Source organism: Taudactylus pleione, unplaced genomic scaffold (assembly GCF_031769625.1).
Source record: "Taudactylus pleione unplaced genomic scaffold, aTauple2 ptg000152l, whole genome shotgun sequence".
In the NCBI taxonomy this organism is placed as follows: Eukaryota; Metazoa; Chordata; class Amphibia; order Anura; family Myobatrachidae; genus Taudactylus; species Taudactylus pleione.
In genome coordinates, this window is record NW_028284554.1 from 1,874,178 (window position 1) to 1,892,907 (window position 18,730).

Here is an 18,730-nt window from a genome sequence, read left to right on the forward strand (position 1 = left end):
ATCTTTTCCTCTGGGCTGGTGGATGCTGTGATAGGCTGCGCTGGCAGTTGTCTAGCCACCATGGTCTTTTTCTCTGGGCTGAGGTGCTCTGGTATAGATGTTGTAGACTGTGATCTGGAAACTTGACTCCAGATGATGGCATCAGCAAACGTGGTAACCATTCCACCACCAAGGTCATTCCCCAGGACCACATCAGTTGGAAGGTCATCCATGATGGCAACATCCCTCAACTCTGAGCCAGCTCCCCAGTCCAGGTATACTCTCGCCACAGGTACCTCTGGCTTCAGTCCACCTGCCACAGTCACTTTAGCAGTGCAACCTGGCAGTACTGCAGCAAGATCAATAAAGTAAGGGCTCACTACAGTGATTGAGCCCCCAGAATCCCTTAATTACTTGTCCCTGCAGGTGCCCTACTTCGACCGTCTGCAGGTGCCGCCACATATTTTGGGGTGGCCCCTTGGCCATGCAGGTGATTCTCTCTGTAGAGTCCACCTGATTCTCACCACACTCCATTGGACTGACTGGAATAGGAACAGTCTCTTTGAGCTTACCACCACATGTCAAACAAGCAAGCCGAGCTCCAGCACTTGGATCTGGGGCATGAGTCTGGGGTGCTTGGGGTGTGGGACAGTTCATCCTCAGATGGCTGATTTTCCCACAGCCATTACACTTTTTGTCCAATTGGGGGCTGATGATTTGCAGAGACAGAGTGGGGCGGTTGCTGGCCAATAGGGCGGTTGCTGCCTTTGGGGGGTGATGAGCAGAAAACGGGTGTTCTACTGGTTGTATAGTCCATTGGGGTCGGCTGCTGGTTGGGTGCTTCTGCCCTTGTGGCCAAATTGCCACATATTTGTCTGCTAACTGGGCAGCCATCTCCAAGCTGGGTGGCTCCCGGTCTAGAACCCACTCCTTCACTTCTGGGGCACACCTGCAGAAGAACTGCTCTTGGCACAGCAGATCAATCAGTACATCCCAGTTAGTGGCACCAGATCCCTTCACCCACTTCACCATGTACTGCCTCAGTAGGGTGGCGAACTGCTCATGGGTGCTGGTAGGGTTCTTGGGCAAGTCCCAAAACTTCTACCTGTAGGACTCTGGAGTGATGAAAAATCGCTTTAGGAGGGCCCTTATGACTTTGTCATAGTCACTGCAGTCCTCGGTGGCCACTCCTTGATAGGCCTCAAGTTCCTCTCCATGCAGTGTGGGCACTAGGTGTCAGACCCACTCCTGCTTTGGTAAATCATGGAGTTTGCAAGTCCTTTTGAATACTTCTAAATGTCCATCACTGTCTGCAAACTTGGCAAACTGTATATGTCCTGATCTGGGTACAGCAGTCTGCAACAGATCTCGGGGTACCTGCGGCCAGTGGTGCCCACTCGCCATGCCACATCCGAATAACAAGCATGCATTCTTTCCCCATTGCCCTTTCTCCCAATTCCGCTAGCTGATCCGCTTGGGTATCCATTCCACCTCCCCTGGGATGTTGGAATTCCTGTCATGCTGGCGAATGCTGGGAACGGTAACTGCTATGCAAGGGGCGGGGCTTGAAGATCTCACCCGGTCATGAGGGTTGTCCACTGTTAGGTCATCCTCATGGGTGCTGCCATCTGCAGCATCTTCCATTTCCATCTGGATCAACTCCTCCCTACCCCTGAGCACCTCCTTCATGTCTCTTACGGTTGCTTTGTAAGGGAGTGGAATGCCCTTTTCTTGGCACACCACTTCAAGATCACCCTTGGACGTTCTGCTGTAATCAGCCATCCTGCGCATTCTCCTGAACTGCAGTTACTCCTCTCCTGAGTAACTCGGCTTCTCCTGTCAGGTGACCGAAAAGCTGCCTGGGATTATCCCACCTCTATACCACCAACATCTGTGACCGGATTGCCTCAGCCCGACTCCCGATCACAGATTGGGTTTTGATCCCCAGTGGGTCTTTGTGTATCAGGGATTCACACTTACCGTCAGGGTCTGCCTGTCACTGTCTTCTCTCACTGCGCGTGGGTGTGTAATAATGCTGCTACTACCAAGCTCCTTCCATCAGCACTTGGAACCACTTCTGCTGCATATGCTTCAACTAGCTGCGGCCACACCCCCTGATTGGTGGTGGCTGTTTCCTCCTGATCCCTCGCAATGGACCAGGCTCTGCACGGTAGCTGGCAGAGGGCTTGAGCTTCGGAGATGCTTGGCTCAATACAGAACAGCAGGAGAACGGAATACCGTTTTGCACAGTTCTGTTGGTCACAGGATGCAGATGCAGTTGAATAGGCAAAGATGTTTATTGCTCACAGCCTTGAAAAATACTGGTCCCTTTAGCTTCAAGGGCTTACAGCATACATAGATGATACATCAGTCTTCTTCCAGAGATACACAAAGATGTAGAATTTTTACCAGGCACGCAGCCTTCTGTTATGCTACACATTCCGCAAGCAAAAAATATGGTAGTTGCTCAATCAGCTTAATATACTACAGGTGCTTGTAAAGGGCGGGGTTTACACTGAACACAGAAAAAAGAAAATTGCCCTCCAGCACACTGCAGATAAATCAAAAATACTTGAATGCTACATGATAATAGAAATTCAGAGGTATTGGTTTACATACATTTGCAAATATATGAATAAGCGCTGGGCCGTCGTCAAGGCTCCTCTATACCAGCGTCCCTAAAATTAAGGGGTTCACGTCCGAAAAGCAAGGCACCCAAAAAAATTCCAGCCAAGGACCACCCCCAGGGCATCACACGAAAAGGGGAAAAAAAGGTGATAGTGAAGTGTTAAAGGATAGGTGTGTAAAGATAAATCAATAAGTGTTAATGAGATGTAAAAGAATTAAAATGACATAAATAATACACAAACGCATAGAAAGTGAAAAAATATTCTATGTGAATTAAGTGGTGATGCATGGCCCAGCGCTTATTCATATATTTGCAAATGTATGTAAACCAATACCTCTGGATTTCTATTATCATGTAGCATTCAAGTATTTTTGATTTATCTGCAGTGTGCTGGAGGGCAATTTTCTTTTTTCTATGCTACACATTCCCGTCATGTGGTTTCCAACCAATCACCTTAAATGCATTTGCTGTGCATGTGCTGGCCACATGCACGTTTAACATTGTCCCCTATGGACAGTGGGGAGTGGTCACTCCCCTGTGCCCGAGCCCAGACATGCCTGCGTTCACACATCCACATCTCCATTTCCTTTGTCCTTTCCCTGTCACTACCCACAAATGGCCCATTCTGTCACTCAAACTAGCGGGCTGGCTGTATGCTGAGAGAGATCATCTCCCGATCGCTGTGACTGGTTTGCGCACATGCACTGCATCTATTATGCATGCGCAGTTTGCAACAATCAGCCGGCTATGAGCGAACACAGCCCAGTGAGCGGGTCTGAATCACCCCCTAAGCTCCCAGTCCCCAGTGTGTAGCTCCGTGCTAGGGGTCAAGGGAGCGCGCTCTCCCTGCTCCCCGGCATGCATGCACATAGCCCCCCCTCCCCCGAGGGACTCAGACCAGGCTGCAGTGGATCATGGGACACTCTGCTGCCTGGCTATGATATGCAGCCAGCACAGAGTTGCTGGTGGTAACCCTCTGAATGCTGGGGGAGCTGGGAGCTATGCTCCCTGTCCCCAGCCCTCTGATCCTGCTAGCTTGGTCCTCCTCTGCACCGGAGTTCCCGACCCCCAGCGTGCAGCTAGTTTACCCTGCAGTGTCGCATGGGGGCTGGCTTGAGGTGCTCAGCCCTGCAGTCTGGTACACTCGTCCCAGCTGCAGTGGCTTCTGACTGCCCTGGAGCACTGGGATCATTGTGTCGGTGTCCAGAAGTCAGCTACAGCTCCCGAGCCTGCTGTGTAGCTGGGGTACCGGGAGCTAAGCTCCCGTTCCCAGCGTGGAGAACTCAATGGCTCCTTACAACCAGTTGCCCCCTGGTGCAGCACACCGAGGGGTTAAACCGTAGTGCTGCCACAGCCTCAGAGAGGGTCTGGGCCATGGCAGCTATTAGTACAAGCACACGGCGCCTAGCGCCGGTAATACATTTAGAACAAGGTGTCCAGCGCCACTAAGACCGTTAAATGGGCGCCTAGTGCTTACACATTTCAAAAATGGTGCCTAGCACCCTTTTGTCCTTTTAAAAATGGTGCCACAGCACGGGGGTTAACTCCTTCAGTGCCTCGGCCACCATTAATCACGTGTGGCTGGCTTTTGGCCGCAATGTCAAATGTTAATATTCTGAGCATGTCATTATTTTAACCATGGCTACCTAAATGCATATTGATTGTCAACCTAATGACCATGTTGACATTCTGACTAACGACATTCAGAACCTGTCGACATTCTGGTGTCTACCTGGTATGGGCACATATAATAAGCACTGGCTCACCTAGCTACACTTTATATTATTTATTCCTCTTCTATAATCTACCACCATTCCTGCTCCGCTGACTATGACAATGATGGAGTGGGCCATTATAGGTCAATGAGTGAACTAATCAATGTTTACTTTTCCCTGTCACTGTATGGGGAGCACAACATTGACAGAGGAAATAGAATTGTGATACTAAACAATCAGACTCACAAAATTATTTTGCTTTTGTAGTGGCAAACACTGCCTCTATCTGGATTTGCTTATGTCCATTTTGGCACGCCCATGGTTCTTTAACATTCTGGGCCTGACTCAGACCCACTTGCGAGCTCTATGTGCTCGCGAGCAGGTTGATGCTAGGCCACTGCGCTTGCGCACGCCGGAGCCCGCTCCGACGTGCGTATGCACGAGACCCGGCTAGCGACGGGCGCTCCGTCACTCTGGGTCTCGCACCAAAAGGGGGCAGCTGTCGATTTTGATCGACAGCTCGCACCGTTTTGGAGGCGTGACGTGGGTGTGGCTGCACAAACGAAGGCGTTTCCGTGCAAACGCCTGCCGTTTGTGGGGGCGGCCCCACTGACATCACCAGAAGCTCTCTGGGGCTTGCGGCCACGAGACCCTACCACAAGGGTCTCGTCGCAAGACCGATGGTCGCGATTGGCTTGACCATCGCGACCATCATCCTGGCCGCTCGCAATAGCTGTAGGTGGTCACCCACAGCTATGCGAGTGTCCAGGAGGCCGCTCCAAAAAAAACAAAAACGCCCTGATTCAGAGCGAGCACTGTTTCAGAGCGTCCGGCTCTGAATCAGGGCCTCTGTGTACACGAGCAACACTATCAACACCATCAATGTCTCACAGGCACAAGACACAAATGCATTATAATAAATGTCATCACAGAGCTTACTATGAGCTAAATGGAGTGTATCAGCCTAATATTTGTCATTTTGATGTGAATTGGAACGACAAATAATTGACATCATCCAGTGTGTACGCACTAATGTGCGCTACCGTGCATCGTACATCACATCTTCAGATCTGCCTGCAGTACAGGCAGATCTCAAGATCCGGCGGCTGACAGCAAGCTTTTGGATGTGGCGGGGGAATGATATATCTGGTGATCATACACCAGATCATGCAGTGTGTACGGAGCGCCGATACATCGTGCCATCGCATCTGTCAACGCTCAGTACACACATCGTCTAGTCTAGTGTGTATCCGGCTTAACTACTTTCATCGGGAGGCAATCGGGAAGCTGACTGCCTAAATACCGGCAGCCGGCTTCCCGACTGTCTTATCCCGGCAAGGGTGAAATGCTGAGCGTCTAGATGTAGACGCCCGCATTTCCCCGATGCCGGGAGACCGGCGCCCGGCATCACGATCGTAGTGATGCCGGGTGCCACGAGCGGACAGCCGCGGGGGGGAGGGTTAGGTTTAGGGCTCCCGGGGGGGGACTTAGGGTTAGGCACCCTCCAGGAGGGTTAGGGTTAGGCTAGGGGGAGGGAGGGAGGGTTAGGCACCCCCGGGGGGGACCTAGGGTTAGGCACCCCCTCGGGGGACTTAGGTTTAGGCAGCAGGGAAGGGGGTGTTTAGGGTTAGGCACTTGGGGGGGAAGTTAGGGTTAGGCACCCCTAAGGAGGGTTAGGGTTAGGGGGGTTAGGTTAGTGGATACTTACCTATCCACGATCGGGATTTCCAGCGCTGTCGGCCTTCCGCTGCGTCGCACTCTGCTCCTGTCGGGCTGCCGCTGACGGGAATCGAACCGCCGGCCATGCGGCCATTTCATACCAATTCCCTTTCATCATACATCAGAGAGAGCATTAGTATTGCTACCAACTACTTTAACTGACGTACTGCAAAATGTATATATTAGTAGAAAACATGAAGATCATGATAACAAATAAATACTTACCCGTCTATATCTGCCGTCTCTACATAACCCAGACTGTTTGGTTCAGAAGTGTACAGCAAAAGCAGGTCTGCCTGGTAAAATATTCCATGAAACAGTTAGCAACAAGGTACAGTTTCATTGAATAATATACATATGGACCTATTGGTGATGAAAGAAAAGATTCTAACACAATCATCCAGTTATTTTGGACAAATGTTACATAAAAAAGTAAAAAAACATCTTCTTTCCTCTGCATTTTTTGTTTATTTCCATCCACACAATAGCAGTACTGTATTCAAAGTATATTTATTGTAGGAACATTGGCTTCTCAAAAGTTTATCAATTAACATTCAACATTCAAAAGAAAAAAAGACAAATCACTGTACAGACTATTCAAACTAACGCTGGAAAAGCTAGTATTTAATTGCTAAAAGGAGAGTTGTAAACCAATTATGCATTGTTTGCTCTTTTGGAGTGAATAGGTGTAAAATCAAATGATGTGGGGTTCAAAATTCTTGATGCATTAGTCAATGCTATTATAGGGACAATGGGGGCTTTAGGTAGGGATCCAATCAATTTGTCAATAGTCACATTGTCGACATTCATAGGGCAGTATTCAATTGCTGGCACAGGCAACTGTTCACCCTTTGCGCCCGATGGAGCTATTCAATTGTTGCACCCCCCCGGGGATGATAAGCTGAAATGCACAAAAGTGACCCGTTTGTGCGCCCAAATGGCACTTTTCGCAATAGTGCCCAGCACCTTGGTCGGGTTTAGCCATTTTACACAGCTAAAAACGACCTCTTTGGGTGCGATTGGTGACAATTGAATATCACCCCTGCAGTCTCCCATAACTTTAGACTTTCGAGATCGGGCGCAATAAAACTATTGAATATTGCCCATAATGTCGACACCACAATGTTGACACGAAAATGTCAACATGGTTCAACATGTCAACAGGCACCATGTTGACATGTTAATGTCAACATCTGAAATGTTGACATTCTTAGAAAGGCTTGCAAAAGTATTAACCCCCCTTGGCTTTTTACCTTTTTTTTACATTACAACCTGTAATTTATTTATTTTTTTATCTGAATTGTATGTGATGGATCTGCACAAAATAGTCTAATTTGGTGAAGTGAAATGAGAAAAATATATATAAAAAAGAATCTTTATAAATAAAATTCTGAAAATTGGCATGTACATATGTAATCACCCCCTTTTCTATGAAGCCCTCAAAAGTTCTGGAGCAACCAATTACCTTCAGAAGTCACATAATTAGTGAAAGGAAGTCCACCTGTGTGAAATCTAAGTGTCACATGATCTGTCAGTATAAACACACCTTTTCTGAAAGACCCCAGAGGCTGCAACACCACTAAGCAAGAGGCATCACACCATGAAGACCAAGGAGCTCTCCAAACAAGTCAGAGACAAAGTTGTTGAGAAGTACAATTCTGGGTTGGGTTATAAAAAAATATCCAAATCTTTGATGATCCCCCGGAGCACCATAAAATCCATCATCATCAAATGGAAAGAACATGGTACCACAACAAACCTGCCAAGAGAGGGCCGCCCACCAAAACTCACAGACCGGGCAAGGAGGGCATTAATCAGAGAGGCAGCACAGAGACCAAAGGTAACCCTGAAGGAGCTGCAGAGTTCCACAGCAGAGACTGGTGTATCTGTGCATGTGACCACAATAAGCCGTACACTCCATAGAGCTGGAATTTATGGAAGAGTGGACAAAAAAAAGCCATTACTTGATAAAAATAAGAAGACACAACTTCAGTTTGCCAAAAGGCATGTGGGCGACTCCCCAAATGTATGGAGGAAGGTGCTCTGGTCAGATGAGACTAAAATTTAACATTTCGGCCACCAAGGAAAATGCTATGTCTGGCGCAAACCCAACACATCCCATACCCACAGTGAAACATGGTGGTGGTAGCAACATGCTTTGGGGATGTTTTTTGGCAGCAGGGACTGGGAAACTGATTTGAGTCGAGGGAAAGATGGATGGTGCTAAATATAGGGATATTCTTGAGCAAAACCTGTTTCAGTCTTCCTGTGATTTGAGACTGGGACGAAGGTTCACCTTCCAACAGGACAATGACCCGAAGCATACTGCTAAAAGCAACACTCGAGTGGTTTAAGGGGAAACATTTAAATGTGTTGGAATGACCTAGTCAAAGCCCTGATCTCAATCCAATTGAGAATCTGTGGTCAGACTTGAAGATTGTTGTTCACAAGCGGAAACCATCCAACATGAATTTGCTAGAGCAGTTTTGCCTTGAGGAATGGGCAAATATCCCAGGGGTAAGATGTGCCAAGCTCATAGAGACTTATCCAAAGTGACTTGCAGCTGTAATTGTCGCAAATGGTATTGCCGACAAAGTACTGACCTTAGGGGGGTGAATAGTTATGCATGCTGAAGTTTACTGTTATGTTGTCCTAAATGTTGTTTGATTCACAATATAAAAAAAACACAACTTCACAGTTGTAGGCATGTTCTGTGAATGAAATGATGCACACCTTCAAACAATCCATTCTAATTCCAGGTTGCGAGGCAACAAAAAATTAATAATGCGAAGGGGGGGGGGTGAATACTTTTGCAAGGCACTATGTATATATCTATCCAATTGTCCGTGAAGTCAGTTCATCTAATTGAGTGAAATTAATCCAGTTAAGTGAACTTTTATTGATTTTATTCTGTCAATAAATGTATCTTTATTCCCTTTCATTTTAGTCCTATTGATTAAAGGGATAAGATATTGTGACTCATAGTAATCACATAATTAATGTCCTTAAGAACAGAGCGCTTTCAATTACTCACTTACTTCTTGGTATTATATATGACTTTGCAAGTATCTGGTATTTCACTTGTACTATTGTGTATAGGAGCTGCATATGTTCAGATTAACTGTGCACTATTGGGCAATCTCTACCTGTTTCTGACTATTAGACATGCTAGGCATGTCAACATGCTGCATGTCAATATGTCGATCACGTTAACATTCGAAATGTTGACCTGATGCATGTGACATAAAGGGGTGTGGTATGATTATCGACCAATCATACCGCAACCCCTTTATGTGATAGCCTGCAATATGCAGGCACAGGTGCAATTCGAGTGAGTTAGCCCGTATTTTAAAGCAGCAATAAATTAAAAGGAAAAACCAACCTGTTTCTGCTTTTAAATTATTGGTGCTTTAAAAATACAGGTTAACTTGCTGGAATTGCATCCGTCTCTACATCTCATAGGCTATTATATAAGGCCCTATGGGGTCTTAAGTCTTAATTTCATTCTTCAGCATATGCAAGTGATCAGATCTGTGTATGGGCACCTTTAGGTGGACTAAATGATTGAAGCAAATAATATTTTTAACAGTAGAAAATAATATCACTTACAGGCACAAAATCGTCTTTTTGTAGGCGAATAATGTCTCCAACCTGAATATCTTTCCACTTCTCCCGAGAGAAACTACAGTAGAATATATAAACGTAGAGAATAGTAGAACATATAGACATCTTAAGAAGCAAATTTTATACAGATTTATGAATTCTATAAACAAGTTACTAGCTTAAACAGAAACATAAAGTGCAGATGAGTATGCTACATGTGGTAGAATGATAGGGGCTTGTTTAAATGTTTATGCCAGAAATTTTAAAGTTCAATTCTTGAAATAGTATGTGATTTGTGATTTAAAATTATTTCCCTCTTGCTAGTTGCCGCTTAGTAAATTAACCCCAAAGTTTGTAATCCTTAATAAAGACTATTGTAGGGAAAGACTGTAATGTACTCCCACCTACCCAATGCTACTATCAACAATAGCCCTTTGCTGTAATTGTATATAGTCATATTAAGTCACATAGTTAAGCAAAATAATAATACATATGATGCTTTTTTGTCAAATAAATTAATATTTGCATTCTTCAGTGTCTTGTTTGATTCCTACTTTATTGGAAAATACAAGCTTTCAATGAGTGATGTTGTATGGGTATAAACTGCATATTAAGGGCCATATTCATAGTGAGATATAAGCACAATTTGTAGAATTCTTTTTTTTTTTAAATATACATCTGCAAATTCGCCTGATTCAGGAGAATTTGAATCCCACCCCCATCACCACCCACGAATGGTGCTTCTTGTCAATCAATCTGCGATGGGTCTGCATAAACTCTGTGATCGCAGTCCAAATCGCAATAGCTAGTTCGCGCACTGCAATGCATGCGCATGCACAGAACACAACAATCGGCCAATTGCCTGCATAATCGCAGTTGCGTACAGTAATGAATAATGCCCATTCTTTTTTTAAGCATACAGATGACATGTGACTGCATATGGCTAGTGGGGCCAGGGTCGGGAGTGATGTTGGTGTGAACTTGCAAACTACGACTAAAATGGCCCACAGAAAATTTTAAAATAACATCATTAGGGTGCCACTACTAGGAGCGCTGTGAGGCACTGTGTTGTGTACAGACACTGTGTTAAAAGTAACATACTGTAATTAAGATGTCATTACTAGGAGCGCTGTGAAGCACTCTTTTGTGTGTTCAGGAACTGTGTTAAAAGTCATGTGGAAAATTGCAGAAAAACATAAAATTACCAACATGACATACACCACACGCAGTGGCAAGGAAAAGTTGAGGCCATGGTCTTTATTTGCAAATGGTCGTCCTGCTACTGCTGTTTCATGCACTAGAATGCTTATTGCAGAAGCCGTGGCCAAACACAGTCAGGCATCTACTGAAACCTCACATGCAACACCTTATCACTCTAAGTCTACATGTGTCACCTTTAAAACAGGCAAATCAGTTCACAAAAAAAGTAACTAAGGCTGAAAAACAAACTGAGGAGAGTCTAAATTTTTCCATGACTGCTATGTGTGACATTTCTGACATTGAACTCCTAGAGAAGCCTCCTTTCACCATTTCCACAATCTCTGCAAATGTGGGGATGAGCAGCAGTAAAAGTAAATATAGCAATTAAAGATGCTACTGTGGAAGTGCAATAGGATGAGGGGGATACATGGGTATCTGACACTAATGAGGATGTTGATGATGAAGATTTTGTTTGTGCCAAAGTAAGTCAGCCACTAGTGGCAGCAATTCTTGCCCATGATAAGAAGAAGGCCATTGTCATGGCTTGGCATAATTTCACAAAAATCTTGACAACATGTGTCAAGCCACCTGTACCATTTGTGAATCTAAATTAAGTAGAGGTAGGGATGTTAACCATCTAACAACCTTCTCCTTGTTACATGGTTTGCAGCGAGTTAATGCAAATTATTTGGGAAAATCTCAAAAATCAAGTAAAATAATTCCAAGCAGTCTAGCATCAGCTAGTAGCAGCATTGATAGATCCCAGCACGTAGTAAAAAATGCTTGTTGTTCGACCAATTCTAGCGCACCAAGTATAAGCAGCCTCAAATACCTCTGGGACCAATCACCAAAAAGGACCAGGAATTTATATAGACAGAAAAAGTTTGAGTATAGGCATTCACCCACACTCTATGTAATATAAATACAAAAATAAAATATCAATATGTGTTTAGTATATTGTCCAAAATTACCCTTCAAATGTAGAATTCTCAATAGGATTTGACATAAAGAATGGACATTTATTTCAAAGCAAATAACATAAAATGACCGTTATACAAAAAGAGAAATACAATAAATGATCCAAAATCACAGTAATAATTACCTTAAACTTTAGGGATGATAGCATAAAAGCAGTTGGAAGAAAACATACCAAGAAGAATACAGTGGGAACCCTTGACCACCGGACCTTGGGGATCTCCGAAAATCAAATCAAGGGAATGGAGCAACTGGGTCCCAGTGCATGTAAATCCTTCTTCTGTGTACCTTTTCTTCATGTGAATCATCTTCACCTCTGAGTTTATACCTATTGGTGGATCTTGAAAAAGACTGAAAGAACTGACCTTTTCCAAGAGACCCACTGGGGGTGAGGATGATGAGTCACCTTAAGGCCTGATTCAGAGATGGATGGAATTGCACTGCCGCACACAAGTGGCTGTGCAATTCCATCCATTTAAAGTGCAAATGCAGAAGGAGGTGTCACACACACCTCCTTGCTGCATTTGCGTGATCCCAGCGCTGTGACCCAGGTTGCAGCCTGAGGTCGCCATCGGTCACCATCAAAACAATCACGACCATTGGTCACGATTGTTGTTGATGTCCCATTGGCCAGGCAGCTAAGACACCAGACACAGAGTGACTGGACAATAATAACTAGCTGCAAGGCAGGAGAGACCAGGACTGTGGTATTGCAGGATTTCAGACTGGACTAGGCAAGACAGGACTGGCAAGGTACACTCAAGGACAAGACAGGCAAGATATGGACAAGGACTGGACAAACAAGACACAATAGTACAGACACAGTTCAAGGTGCGGTCTTGAGGGTTGTGTGAGACTTGGAACACAATGACACAGCCTTAAGGGCCAAGACGCAACAGGTACAAACAGAGCAGGCTTAAGGGCCAAGTTGCAGCTTTGAGAGCTGAGCTGTACTTGGCAAGGTGTGGCCCAGTGACCAAGGTGCGGCATTGTGAGCTGGGATGTACTTGGCAAGATGCGGCCTAGTTGCCGAGGTGCTGCTCTGTGTTTGCTGGTATGTACTTGGCAAGATGTGGCTCCATGGTAGAGGTGCAGCTTTGTGAGTTGAGATGTACTTGGCAAGGATGCAGCCTGGAAGCCAAGATGTGGCTATGATAGCTGGGATTGACTTGACTAGGATGCAGCCTAGTCACTGCGATGCACCTGCGACAGCCGAGGTGCTGCTACTGAGCCGTGATAGTATTAACACAGTTCAAGGACAAGCAGACCATAATGCAGGAGCAGACAGGAGTACTCAGACATGGCAGGAACACAAACGGGAGGCAGTGAGGTGAACACTGCTGGCAGAATTGCTGGGAATAAACTGACATGGCTAGATGCGGCCTTTCAGGCTGAGGTGCAGGAACCAAACAGCAGACATGTGTACTCAGATGCGGAACAAGGACAGGACATGATGCAGTGTCCCAGTTGCAACTATGGCTGGGACCTGCCACCAAGATGATCCACAACCTATGGATCCTAACAAGCGTCTGGTTCACGCACGTGCACTGCGATGCGTATGGATACACAGTGTGAATTAATCATCCAATTGCGTGCTATAAAGCAACTGCATTCTTTGCTCAATCAGGCTCACAGTCCTTTTGATTACTGGGTTGAAAAAAAGGTGTGCTTAAACTGGCCACTCTCCAGTGAGTAATTGGAAAGAGTATTTAGCAAAGGCAGGAACCTTGTGAGTGATCAACATAGAATGTGGAAAAATGTGGAAAACTTAATGTTCATAAAAATTAACTACAAATTTTACAAGGAAGACCTTTACCGCCAAATGCAACAAAGTAGAGGTACTTCTGTAATGGTGGATTCCAGTGGGGATGAGCTAATATTATGTGATGATGATGTTAACACTAATGAGGGTGAGAAGGATGAGGATGATAATGTCATCTTCCCACTATAGAGATAATTAACAATGCTGTTAGCTACCTTAAGCCCATTGGTAGTCAAAACAAACCAAGCACTTCAGCAACAAAAGTGGCTGACCCTGCTGCTGAACTGCTTTGTTTTTTTAAACTGTGCATATCCTTTTTAATATACAACATACGGGTGTGTTGGAGGGCAATTCCATCGTGCACCACTTTTCATGATTGGCTTTGCCAAGATTACAGATGTGCCCAGGTTCATTGTTGCAAAAACATGCCCGTGAATCACGCTATGCGCCATGCTATGCTATAGCAGGTCCCCGTTTTCAGGAGTACATCTCCATTTAATCCTATGGAAATGCACTTGCTCGTCCCCAATCACGGGAGTATGTCTCCATGGGATTGAATGGAGATGCTATTGCGCATCCCCGATCGCGGGAGGGTGTCTTGCGCCACGCATAGAGCAATCCACTACGCTATGAGCAACAATGAAGCTGGGCAAATCTGTATGTGTGTTTGACAGTGTATATTACTATTCCTTAGTGTGTTGTTTTATATCTTGCATTGCCAACCATTTTGTTATAATAACACTAACAAATGAATGAATCAATCAATGCTTTACCTGGTTTTCCACTAAATACTAGATCTAAATTTACCTGTACTAGCATCGGGTCTCTAGTTCTTTATTATTGAAAAATTATATAGCATCATATAGTTTATATTAAACTGCCATACTGGCTGCCACTTCAGTGCCACTCCGTTTCCTAGAGGTGCTATATTCTTTTTTTTTAAACTGCCAGGAGATATACTCCGGTAGCCAGAGCAAGTATAGGGAGAGGCCTGCAAATTTGAAGTTACTGCTGGCACAAGTATGGGGAAAGGGGGCCTGTTGCACAGTGAGGGGACCCTCTGCACAGAGGCCACCTTATGTCATGAAATACCCCTGCAGCAGAGCACACTCATTATACACAAATAAAGAATGCTTCATACATAAAGCATTTCTTATTTATGTTTGTTTCGCTTTGCATTTTACCATTAACTATAATGTTCACATTGTGTTCTGCCAAGATAAGGTAGCTTCAGACTTTAATTTGCAACCAACACTGAATAGGTTGCAAAGATGCATTTTTGTGTGTGAGTGTGTGATTGATTGTGTTCACTTGCATCTTTGAATAAAGCAGGCCATACAGCAGGACTATTTCGTTCCAACCAGCTAACTAGTTGGCTGGTTGATATGATAAGCGTCTAGTGTGGGGGAGCAACTGATAGTCATTTGTTTGCACCCACATGGCGAAAAATGGACATAATTGGTCATTCCAATTAGTTGGGGAAAGCAGCAGCCCCCAAGGCGATCACAGGTGCCCACAACCGCCTCCCCCCATAGTTGAATGTCTCCATTTGGAAAGCAGATTGACCTACAAAGATTGCATGTACTGGAATTGAATTACAGGGGAAGGTGAACTTGTACTCATTGGTAAATAGTTAACATTTTGGAACACTATAAAAATAATTTGGGAAGACCAAAATGTGCACATGCCAGCCTTCACTATTATACCACTCCTAAAATAATTCATGCACTGTACCCTATTATAGGCATTTCATTAACAAGGGTGGCCTCAGAAGAGATCTATGCAACTCTATTCTAATATTATGATATCTGTTTTATCATCTTTATTTTGTATTACAAAATAGAGAATTGAAGGGCCTGATTCCGCAGGGAACGCAGTTGCTTATATGCACACAACGGTCGATTAATTCGCACAGTGCATGCATATGTATCGCAGTGTGCGTGTGCAAGCCAGACTCTACAATCAGAACTGCTATCGCAGAGGCTACGCAGACTCATAGCAGAGCGATTGACAGGAAGTGCCATTTGTGAGTGGTGACTGGGGGGGAGGGGGGTCCGGGCGAATGCAGGCCTGCCAGTGCGATACCAGATGGCGTCTGAGGCGTCTTAGCATGCACAAAAGTAAGCAATTCCTAAGTAAGGTCTGGGCTTCATTAACTGTCTGAAGTTACTCGATGTTACTAATTGTTTGTCTATGTTGGCCAAGCATATGGATGTGAGGAAGGGGAAGTGGGCGTACTTATGTCAGGCTGCGATCGCAATGCAAATGCAAACATTTGCATGTCACCGCTGATATTAGTAACTGCGTTGCGTGCGTATCAGAAGAATAGCGATTCATAGTGAATCAGGCCCTCAGTCCTGTGGCAGACATACTGCAAGTACCCAGCACTGAGGGTACCTGCTCTATGTTGGGTATATTTCCTGTATATGAAACCTTGTATAGAATCAATGTGTGTATGTAGTGAACCCCTGTAGAGTGTCACTCTGTGTATATGGAACTCTGTGTAGTGTCAGTGTGCATATAATGGACCCTGTATAGTGGCAGTGTATATAATAAAACCCTATATGGATATGCCCCATGAGCACCACCAAAAACGACACCTTCAGTGCCACCTGCCTGCACCAAGCCAACCTCAGCAGCATCTTCAGTATCATCTACCCGGTCTGCCATCACACACACCCCCCCATGATCACCCCACATGATTCACCCTCAGTGATGACCCCCACCGCTCTCCCCCACAGAAGCACTATCTCCCCTGCCCGCACTGCCCCACTCGCAATCACCCCACCCGCTCGCAAGCACTTTCTCCCTGCGATCACCCCCTTGAACATGAATTAATATTTTCACTTGAATTTACCATTCTGCTCTTGCTGGCAAATGAGTGTTTGATAAGAGCCCGTCCCGAGAAGAGCTGGAAGCATCGTGATAGCTTATGCTATCACACCACTGCCTGGTTTGGGTCCTTGGCTCTCACTGCGCATGCGCTACTTTAATCCTTAATTTATTTAAACTGGTCCCACTGTCCAGAAGTAATCCAAAGAGTACATTTTAACAATTTAAAATAATAATTAGGCATGCAAAAAAAAAATTTCTTTAAAAAAATAAACTAAAATTTATTCAAATCATGCAGAAGTAGGCAAACCTGTCTGCCTACTTCTGTGATATCACAAGTTGGAGAGAAGTTGGCTGATGTGCTAAAAAAAGTTGGCTGGTCTGATGAAAAAGTTGGTTAGGTATGTGGGGCACCATTTTAGTTGGACAGGCCAGTTGGATGGTTTTTCAGTTGGATGGTTGGAAGAAAGTTGGTCTGATGTATGGCCAGCTTAAGACCCAAAGGGGTCTATTTACTAAACGTTAGGAGAAGTGAAAAGTGAAGAGTGAAAAGTAATAAGGTGCCAGCAAATCAGCTCCCAACTGTCATTTTTCAAACACAGCCTGTGAGATGACAGTTGGGAGTTGATTGGCTAGCATCTTATCATTTTCTTATCACTTTTCACTCTGTCTCCTAACACTGCTTAGTAAATAGACCAATAAGTGATTTAGAGTCGGACAGAAGTGCACATTATAATGACAAATCATAATTATGCTTCAAGGAAAATGCATTTTAATGGGCAGGTATTGTGAGTTCCATGTTTCTAACATTTGCAACCTCTTGCACTTTATGTGCAAGTGTTTGGTGTTTATGTGCAAGTGAAATATATTACGAGTATGAAGCAGCATTTTCAGTACAGCCCTTTAAATAGCATCTTATTTTGGTTTACATGTGTTCCTTGGGTAGCGCAAATTATGTGCCTACAGTACATAAGATTGGTTGTGGAATGACTACTGACAGTCCAATAACAAGAACATCCTAGTGACTGTCACATATGGAAACACCACATAATAAAGAAAGCATGGTTGTGACCGCACAAAATCCATGGATAATCTACTGTCTGCCAAAAAAACAAAGATCATCCTAGTGAGTGCCATACAAAGCAGAGATAATTTCAGTGATTGACATATATATATTCCATAGACAAAAAACCTTCCGGTTTCACATGTCCCATTAAGGCTGCTTAGACATGATCTGAAAATTCACAAAACCTTTTGATTTTCTGCCACTCAAACTTCAAAAAGCAATGAAATTATGATCATTAAGGCTTACGCCTAATTGGATGTGTTCCTTGCGCAATACAGATATGGTATGCCACCACACCCTGTGGTTAACGGAAGATTCAGCACTCTCACAGAATGAGATTGCTGTCACTCACAAAATGGTGGAGCTGCTAATTCACAAAATTGTGTGCTCATTGGAATACACACATGCAGTCTATGCAACTGAGGTTTAAGCAGTTATGTGGCTCCCACATCCCACTCAGTGCCCACAATCTTCAAATTTGATCACCAAAACAATCTCACTGGCTTCCAACATCCTTCTCACTGCATACATTTATCTGATTTAGAACACACGTTCAGCTCCCTTATTTTTAAAAATATCATACTCTGTCTAGTACACTTTCTTCCCGTATATGCCTCCATGCTGCTATATATTCCCCAATCCCTACTGCTGTGTGGTCTCCCAACTGTGATAGTCTGTGTTCCCTCATCTGCACCAATGTTTTTCCCCAGCCGCACCGCCCTACATCCGTGCCTTCTACACAGCCACATTGCTGTCTTTCTCTCATTTGTAGCACTCTTTCTTCCTCCATCTGCACTACTCTGGTCCCCCAACCATGCAACTCTGTCTCCCCGCACCACTCTGTTTTCCTCCCCATATACACCAATCTGTCTTCCCCAACCCCTACTGCTGTGTGGTCTCCGAATCTCCGAACTATGGTACTGTACTGCTTAACCTTTCTTTGTGTCTCACCTATACACACTGCTGTGTCTCCTCCGCCATCCACACCACTTTTATCCCATCTGCACAGCTGTATTTTCTGCTTTGACCTCAGTTGCATAGACTGCATGTGTGTATTCCAATGAGAACACAATTCTGTGAATTAGCAGATCCGCCATTTTGTGAGTGACAGCAATCTCATTCTGTGAGAGTGCTGAATCTGCCATTAACCACAGGGTGTGATGGCATACCATATCTGTATTGCTCAAGGAACATGTCCATTAAGGCATCATTGCCTTTTGAAGTTTGAGTGGCAAAAATCAACAGGTTTT

At 44.6% G+C, this 18,730-nt stretch overlaps 1 protein-coding gene across 1 annotated transcript in view; it reads right to left on the reverse strand.

Moving 5' to 3' along the window:
• Positions 1–18,730, reverse strand: part of ATP8B3 (ATPase phospholipid transporting 8B3) — a 308,036-nt gene that overhangs the window by 260,535 nt on the left and 28,771 nt on the right. The window contains exons 6-7 of the mRNA XM_088474277.1: positions 9,652–9,724; positions 6,268–6,338 (exon numbers count right to left, since the gene is read on the reverse strand). Coding sequence (XP_088330403.1) covers positions 6,268–6,338; positions 9,652–9,724 — 144 coding nt within the window. The remainder of the gene's footprint in view (positions 1–6,267; positions 6,339–9,651; positions 9,725–18,730) is intronic.